Source organism: Papilio polytes, unplaced genomic scaffold, assembly GCF_000836215.1.
Source record: "Papilio polytes unplaced genomic scaffold, Ppol_1.0 DF823923.1, whole genome shotgun sequence".
Taxonomy (NCBI): Eukaryota; Metazoa; Arthropoda; class Insecta; order Lepidoptera; family Papilionidae; genus Papilio; species Papilio polytes.
Window position 1 is genome coordinate 4,192,774 of NW_013525281.1, and position 8,922 is coordinate 4,201,695.

The 8,922-nt window shown below is 30.9% G+C and overlaps 3 protein-coding genes across 3 annotated transcripts in view; 1 reads left to right on the forward strand and 2 right to left on the reverse strand.

Annotated features, from left to right (window-relative positions):
* Nucleotides 1-107, forward strand: part of LOC106102228 — a gene marked incomplete in the record, with an annotated part of 737 nt that extends 630 nt beyond the window's left edge. Inside the window, 1 exon segment of the mRNA XM_013281650.1 lies at nucleotides 1-107. Within this exon segment, the coding sequence (XP_013137104.1) occupies nucleotides 1-26 (26 nt within the window).
* Nucleotides 108-286: 179 nt separating this feature from the next.
* On the reverse strand, nucleotides 287-1,861 carry LOC106102230. The gene is made up of 2 exons (XM_013281652.1): nucleotides 1,669-1,861; nucleotides 287-636 (listed from the first exon to the last, which is right to left on the reverse strand). The coding sequence occupies exons 1-2, from the start codon at nucleotides 1,699-1,701 to the stop codon at nucleotides 436-438; spliced, it is 234 nt and encodes a 77-aa protein (XP_013137106.1). The 5' UTR covers nucleotides 1,702-1,861; the 3' UTR covers nucleotides 287-435.
* Nucleotides 1,862-5,669: 3,808 nt separating this feature from the next.
* LOC106102229 lies at nucleotides 5,670-7,155 on the reverse strand. Its single transcript, XM_013281651.1, has 3 exons — nucleotides 7,037-7,155; nucleotides 6,171-6,352; nucleotides 5,670-6,091 (listed from the first exon to the last, which is right to left on the reverse strand). Exons 1-3 carry the CDS (start codon nucleotides 7,064-7,066, stop codon nucleotides 5,971-5,973), a joined length of 333 nt encoding a protein of 110 aa, XP_013137105.1. The 5' UTR covers nucleotides 7,067-7,155; the 3' UTR covers nucleotides 5,670-5,970.
* Nucleotides 7,156-8,922: the final 1,767 nt, after the last annotated feature.

Here is an 8,922-nt window from a genome sequence, read left to right on the forward strand (position 1 = left end):
CGCAGCGCCACAACACCGACGTCTAACAAACCTGTTAATTATTTCATAATGTATTTTTCATTGTATTATTAATTAATGTCACTCGTATGTACCCACCAAGTTAATAAATAAATAATATTTTTCTACTCTTATGATTTTCTTATTTGTTACTTTCGGCAAAGTAAAAAAATAAAATTTGATACTATATACACAGACCTTGTTTTTAATAATTACGTTTCAGTTTAATTTCTTTTGCCAAAAACATTCGTAAATAAAAACCATTTTTTTAATTCAGAATTATTTATTAAGGTAAAGATTACAAATACGAATAAAATGCAATATAAAATTACAGTATTGCGTAATTAATATCTCAAAAAACGCCCGTCAAAATAATCTTCGCTGTATTGCAACGCTGCTAATTTGCTGATCAATTTTAAAAGGAGTTGATGAAAAATGTCATTGACCAAGACTTTTGACTCCATCTACCATTTTATCTATGGCACTTTTCTCAGTAGGTTTGAAGACGTGTACGACTGCATCACCTGCATCGCTGAGAGTTCGCACCATCTCCGTCCAAGCATTTTTCATAGATTCCATGACGTCGCGCTTTGCTCTGTTCTCATCCGATGGATATCCAGACACCATTACGATGAATATCTGAAAATGGTTACATATCTGTCTTAAAGAATGTTAGTTATTTGGCACAAACAATATAATATGAGGCATTAAAACTAATTTATTCATTTATACAAAAAGAGAAAGGCACCATCGGTGACACCACCGCTTGGGTTTAAGGAAAAGTCAAATCGAAATTTCGGTTGTGGGTTTTTCACGGTCAATGACATCTTTAAACATCGCTTACTAATAAACATTGGGTAAACTGACAATAGTCTTTTGCTTTGTCAATAAATAAAAAAATATATAGAAACGTAAACACTGTTCACTTTTTTATCGTAAGTTGCTTCTTTGTAAAATAGATAGTTAGCAAATCATTGCAAAAAAAGACACTTAAGTCTTACTACTCAATTTATGCTCTATTTTTTGCATCCAGCCGTTTGTTTCTGACTAGTTTTTTTCGTCGTAAAAAGACAATTTTATAACTTATTTAACAGATGGCTTTTAATCATGTTTATAATTGCCTTTTTATCATTTACAAACCATTTGATATTAAGACCTTTTAAACGCGGGCAGCCATTTATATATAAAATAACTGAATTTATAATTTAATTTATGACAAAAGCAAAATTATAAGTAAAAAAGGTATAAATGTCTAGGTCTATTACTATTTTTAATAATTTCGAATGAATTTTCTAATAGCTACGTCAATGCCTCATAAGTTTGCCAATGCGTGACCGTTCACTAAATAAACGATACAACTCAACATTTTTTTTACTGGTAGGATTTTATTCGGAGTGTAAACGATACTTTCACTTACAAATTTACAATAGGTACATAATTGGAGATTGGATTATTACATTTATAGATTAGTTTAGTAGAACTAAAACTAGTTAATTTTTCTAGTATGTAAATAATTAGGCAAAGCAACTGCTTTTGCTGATGGTATGGTGAGTAGTCGCTTCGCTAATTCGGTGAATTCAGGTGGCCGCTTTCTTGTTTGCCACCTTACAATATAAAAAATGTAGTTAATCAATGAAATCTTTAAATTAAATATACAAATGACGTACTTACAAATCCAAAGATGATAGTTGTTCTAATATCCATTTCGAAGTTTCGCGAACAAAATAAATAGCACAATACGCTTGTCTTGTTTATACTAACGCCGCCTTCTTACTAACAATACAGGGGATAAACAGGAAGGCTTGAATTTGTTCTGGCCATTCACGTGTGTCACAGTAATCGGCCGACCAAATAACCGAGGACAATAGGCCTCAAACGCGACAACGCTGAGGGCTGTGGACCGTGACTATTTTAACAATAAAATGCATTTATTCAAACAAATTGCGATAACTTTGATCATGGGTGGACACCCACCTTTACTCACCTTTACAACGACAACTGTGTGTGTAAGTTTTATATCAAGAGTGATGACGGACAGATGATATGTTTTAATACAGCGTAAATACAAAGTAATACTTTATTTTAGAAAGTAATTGTCTTTTGACATCAGATCTGCAACAAGTTGCAGTGACAAGTCACGAAACAATTCATTGTTTTTCTGGGTGTGAATGAAGAGAAATTTTGTGTTGTTGAAACACAAAATTAAATTTCACGCCCCTAACCCAGAGGGGTAAATTTCTTTAATGCTCTTAGTATAGCTGGTAATATTGTGTTGCAAAATAATGTTTGCAAGTGTTGTTTTATGTTTCGTATGTGATTTATTTTAGTGAATTTTATTTCTTTAAATAAGTAATAATTTGTAGTAATACTTTATCAAGCTATGAAGACATTATTATTGTTTATTTTTTAGAACTCTCATATTTTCCTTTGTGCCAGCCTTAGAGCAAATTTTGTATAAAATGATCCCGAGGATGTATCAGTTCAGTGTTGAGTGATAGCCGGCCACCTAATGCAATATCATAAAATTGCTTTGTCCTTACACGGATACAAGCATAAACGTATAGATTTGACTTATTACATGGATACAAACATATTGTCTGTCTATACATTTGATTTAAAAATATATTCATATGAACTCTACAGATATTTAAGCTTTATCTTGAAAGTTGTTATTTATTTTTGACATATTAGCATACTTTTAGTAATGAAGATATAGTTATACGCTGTATCACATTTTAACTATTTTTCTTAACAAAATTAACGATTAAAATATCAAAATATACACACACTGGCAACACCGAGATCTTTCTGTTAAAAACGAAACAAATGAAACTATTAATACTTCTTAATTGCGTAATATTTATTAAACTATACAAGTGTTATAATATACTAACATTTTTTTCTCATGTTAAATTAATAAAACAAAAGAAAATGTATTCATTAGATATCATGGGTAAGAAAACATCTCATAGTTAAGAGAAAAACATTATATCATACAAACAAACTGCAGCCTTATATTCTGACAATTATTTTTTAATGTAATGAATATATGCAGTACATAGTAATTAATAAAAAAAAAACTAGAAATATCTTTTCTCGAACAAAATATCAAAATCAATACAATACAATAATAAAATCAACTGAAATAATATAAAGGACTGTATTGACATGGATATGCCTTAATACGTAAATTGAACGTTTTGTTGACCTGACTAATAATGTAAAACGAAGACATCCGATCCACAATTGGGTCTCCGGCAATGGATGAAGTTTCGACCTCATTATTTACATCTGATTCTTGTTTAAATACTTCTTACTTTGTTCTTAATTTGACTTGACAGTCACACCTGGCTTCTTCAATATTCACACAGTCGGAGGTAAAAAGATGTATAGCAACTAAGTTGGTAATACGAATTTTACCACAGGTATGTAATACCGGCAGTAGAGCGAAGAGTTATGATTAACCACCAATTAACCAGTATACATATACATAAATAAAGTAAAAATCATAGAAATAAATATAATATAAGTATGGTAAAAATGATAACTGTAGTCAATTTCATAAGAAACTGGCACAATTACCAAGGATAAAAGAAGTGTAAAATAATATAACAATGAAGAAATTAAAGATACAGTAAAATCAAAACAAACTATAAAAACATATTGGATCAAGAAGAAAAACCTGAAAGCAAACAAGGACTCTGACCATCTATGTCGGAGGAGCACTAGAATAATAATAAAAAAAAAAAAAAATTCACACAGTTTCGGGTGATATTTCATCTGGACGGTATAAATTCGTCAGGAAAGGCCATGAATGTCACTCCCACTCGCTTTTGCATTATTCCTTTATTATTGCTCTTTCATTAAACTAATTTAATTTCACAATTCCTTTAATATTTTGTATATTTGTTTGAACTTTCTTGTTTGTTATTATAGTTACTTACTCCGCTTGCACAGGGAACCAAAGTCCTACCAGTCGATCGCAATCAGGTGTGCGATAGTTTAGTTTCTGGTGTGCGCACGCTTTTACGCGGCGAATTAGACTATGTCACATTTTATGTGTGGGACGCAGTAATAAAAATCAGATGGATGTATGTAGGTTCTTCTTTAGTATCGATAAATGCTTAAACACGGCCGTCTCTCCGTCATACTTTTTACTCATTAATCTTTTGATTTTAGTGAAAAGATTTTTAGGGGTTTCAATAACTAAGGACAGCTGTCCCCTTAGACAAAGTGACTTTCGATTAGCGATGTCGCTTGTAGAATCGACAAAATGTGTCAAAATGTATAGGAATGAATACGTGACAGGCATGTGACTTATCGAATGTTACTCGTATTGTCAATTCCATACATTTTTGACTTTTCGATCAGTGACGGCGATAATCGTATGTTACTAAGTCTAAGGGGGCACATCTTGAAATTAGTACTACGATGGTTAGGTTAGCATTTAATATTGAAACCTAAAATATATTAAACATTGTTAAGGAATTTAAAATATAAAGATAACTAAACTAAAACGTCACGGACGGTTTGGATGATCCATCCTTCAGTTTTGTTGTATACATCCAAGATTGATTCCCACAAGCCGCCAAAGAAACGTCTAGACGGTTGTTCAGATAAACTGCTTTCATAATCATAGTTGTTAATCGCTGCTATGGTTGTAATCCAAACTGCCAGGGACACCTGCTAAAATAGAGAGAGGAACTGGGTAATAAAATAACACTAAATAGTATAAAACAAAGTCGCTTCCCACCGTCTATCTGCTCTCTGTCTTTAAAACTATGCAATGGATTTTAAAGCAGTTTTGAGCTTTGAGAAACGGAGCGGTTTCTATGACAATGATGAAAACAAAATCCTTGGATTCACCACGCCAGGGGGAGAACGACGGGGCGGCAAGAGAAATCCATTAAAAAAACATATAGGGCATTTCCTTTCCTTATGTACACTCTTACTCTATCCAATTACTACTAAAAATAACAGTTAAAAGTTGTTAAGACTATCTCATTGATCTAAATTCCATTTCAACTAAGAGAAAAAAGGACCATTCCTGTGTACTAGACTTCATCATATTTAAAAACAATTAAATCGTACCAATGATAGAAACCTTAATATTCTTGCAGTGGTATCCATTTTCTGTACTTATTTTCCAGTTTATGAAATAATGTATTAAAATTATAATAATGTCTCATTTTTTGATCGTTTCAATCACACAGTATTACAATTCAAGTGATTTTAATTAAAAATCTTATTATGGTAAACCATAAACCCAAAGCTTTCTATTATTAATGTATTTTGCGAGGTTTGGAACTAGTTCCTTATTTTGATTTTTAATAATTCTTGTCCGGCAATAGTTATTTCGGTAATACACAACATGTGTAAATAAATAATTTTTGTTTCCTATATCATTATTTCTCAGTTATTATCATTCAAAGTTCTAAAAAAATATATATCGAGTCTACGTATTATTCATCGCTTAGAAGTCTTTGTCTTAGTCTTTTGAAATTTTTATTATTACAGCACATTTTATCGTAATCTAAATGACATTATTTTCAATGTTATGTTGATTTAAAATCAATGAAAACACAGTGTTCATGAATTAACAATCAGTTTATTTTCAATATACATACAATCATAAACGTTCAAAGAAATATAAAATTATTAACAGGGTAAATAATAAAAAAGGAACACGTCAAACTCTCTGTTGTAACTGACATAACCCAAGGCTTGTGGTAACAATCATTATTCGCATTTGAAGTATTATCTGCCGCACTCTGAGATGTTCAATATATGCTTAGTGTAGATTTAGTACGACAATCAAACTTAACGACTGTTAAGGTAACCTTTGGCCGATTTTGAGCGCGACAGTAAGCTATATAATTTTTTTACCTTAATGTAACCAACAATGGCAGTACTATTTACAGAAATAAATTAAATAAATACTATAACTACGGTTTCCTAATTTTAATACAATAACTATGATATTAAAGGATTAATTTCAAATAGCCATGTGTAGAGTTTTTTCCATCTCGTCGATACCCATTCTTCGGTGGCTCTATATTTTTCTGATACATTGTTCCATGTGTCAACTGAAAATCTTGAAATTTAATATATATTATTTACCCTCAAATTGTTTGGAGAAACATTAAACTCCTAATGGACGGAATTTACTTAACTTTACAATTGTTCCTCTCAATTTCTGCGTGACCCAGTCACCGGCGTCATAGTAACGCTTCTCAATTTTACGAGCCAAAGAATCCCAAGCATCGCTGAAGCTTTCCTTAATGGAGTTGTAGGAGTCATTAAGACTCTGGCGCAAAGGGGGCAGCGCAAACGTGAACGGCATCAGAAATATTAGCTGAGGAAAATATACATCTATAAAAATAACTATGACGATCTTAAAACTACAATAATTGAAGGAATCACCAAGAATAATATATGGAACAGGTGAAACAAAAGTACACATGTATCAAGAAATAAAGAGAATGTCATAGAAAAGAAAATTGTAGAGTACAAGAACCATCTTGTCCTTCCATCACGATGTAAATAACACTCTAAAAGCGTAACACCTGAAACTAAACTATCGCACAACTGTTTAGTCTTGCATTTACTCCTATGGGCTTATATAGAGTTTACGGTTTTGTATTAATTTGAACTCGATAGAGTCATAGGAACTGAGCGTGTTAGACTACTCCTTATTCCTAATCTTCTTTTAAATATTTGTACATACTAAAACTTTCGCACTAATATTAGCAATAACTACCAAATTTAGACTACACTACTACTTTTAATTTCCATAAAATTAGAACATTTTAGATCATATGAAACAGTGTAATTTTATAAGATAGTCATATATGATAGATTTATATGTTTTATGTTTTATATGGCACGATAAACCTAAGTTTAGAGGTGCTATCACTTGCTTGAAATCCTGGGATCACCAATTTAATTTAAAACACATAAGAACAAATGATGTTGCACTGAAATACCACATATTCACAAATTGGCACAATCCAACATTTTCAATACATATTCTACCTACCGTATACAATAAAACGTATTGCAACTTCATAATAATTAACTGCACACGTGCTTTGATAACGAAATTATGAAAATAATATGACTCTACAGAGTTATGTGATTTATAAAAGTGGCACGTCTACGCGCATGCCGTATCAAAGATGCTGTGAATACAACGATAAATCACACTAGTTTACATAAGATACAAATGAAAATATTATAATGCTTTTAAATGCGAATTCTCATATCGTATCTAAATATAGACAAAAACATTCGATGAGAAAAAAAAGAAATAAACCAAAACAAAACATTTTCTAATCTAATCATTTTATAACGTGATTCTAAAGAATCGTTCAAATAAATTATGAAATCTATTTGAGTAATATCACATACTACACTTCACCCGCCAAGGGGTAAATATAAGGAAAGAGCAAATCATATTTAGAACGATAACTAGCGACATAACAGCGCCTTATATTTATTTGACCAATCGTATAAATAAAGGCAAGGCTGGCTTCCTAAGTAATAGAACAAAAATAAAGTGTACCCATTACATTATTTCAATAGCCATATTTCCTTTAATTTTATAATAAAGTCTCATATTATATCATTTATAATCATTCAAATTAAAATCCATAGACAATTTAAACAAGATTAATTCGATATTAAAAAAAGTAAAAAACAAAAATCCTTTGGAAAAATACTATATTTCATTAACTATTCAAAGTGTATTCATTACATTTATTTAACACAAATACATGCCTCTTTTCCGTTTCCTAAAACCATTTCTGATAATACGAACGAACATTAAATGCAAAACGTTCTCTTTTTTAAATAAAGATAAGAGTAGTTTAAGCCAACTATCTAAGCAATAAAATGGTGTTGATTAGGGAAATACTGTTTGTGATAAGTTCATCGTAACTCCTATATATTAGATAGATGCTTTCATTTTAACAAACAACGTCATCATCATGGCTTTAAAGGTGAATAAATCATTAGGCCTACACACAAACTTATAAGCAGTTATCGTTTACCATAATCGGTCTACAGTTAGCAATGAATAAACTTACTTCTTAAAAATATTACACATAAGGAAAGAATTAAATATTTTCAAGGCAATTATCGTTGTTTACAGGTTGTTTTATTTACCATACTCCTTGCGTTCTACTTCTTTGAAACCCTGCCACAGACAACAGCAAAGAAAACAGAACAAGAGAATCCTATAGATGCGACAACTTCGGTGCCAGCTGCTGTCGACTCGAAACCCCAAAAGGGAGGCCAAGGAAGTGAAACAAATAAAATCAACGTTTTGCTTAAGAAAAGATTAGATGCTATAGCAGCTAAATTGGGTGTGACGTGTCAATAAAAAACAAATGGACCAACAGAATTATGTTATCTAATTAAACATATTTGCTTACTATTTCTTTGTTTTTACATTATTTTAAAACAATTATCCCGATTTTCAACATTTGTGTACATCAAGTATTAACTTGTAGTTACATATTTAACTGCAAAGATACGCAAAACTGATAAAACGTTTAATTTGATCTGATTCATCGAATTTACTTGTCGAATTATAAATATTCCCTTAATTTTTTCTTTTATTTCAAAAGCCGTACTCAATAATTATACATATCAATACAATAAGGATATGAACTTCCTTCTTTACGACTCCATTATTTGCTAAGGTGTTATTATCTCTTAGATAAAGTTCGTATAAAAAGATGTTTCTGTTATTGTTTTTTAAAACACTTTGATAAATCCGAAGAAATGGCGTACTCGGTAAGACGAATTAATAATATTGACAATCATTGAAAATCACAAAATTTTGGTTACCATTTTCCCAATGACAATCAAAAACTTAACAAAGCTGATTTATGCCTTAAGAGACCTCTATTGAGTACTAGA

Excerpts from the sequence above, each read along its gene's own strand:
- LOC106102229 (XM_013281651.1), bottom strand. The coding sequence starts at position 7,066 with ATGAAGTTGCAATACGTTTTATTGTATACG. Across the intron at positions 6,353-7,036 it reads AATACGTTTTATTGTATACG|CTAATATTTCTGATGCCGTT; the intron begins GTAGGTAGAATA and ends TATTTTCCTCAG. Across the intron at positions 6,092-6,170 it reads TTGAGAGGAACAATTGTAAA|ATTTTCAGTTGACACATGGA; the intron begins GTTAAGTAAATT and ends TTAAATTTCAAG.
- LOC106102230 (XM_013281652.1), bottom strand. The coding sequence starts at position 1,701 with ATGGATATTAGAACAACTATCATCTTTGGATTT. Across the intron at positions 637-1,668 it reads CAACTATCATCTTTGGATTT|ATATTCATCGTAATGGTGTC; the intron begins GTAAGTACGTCA and ends AACCATTTTCAG.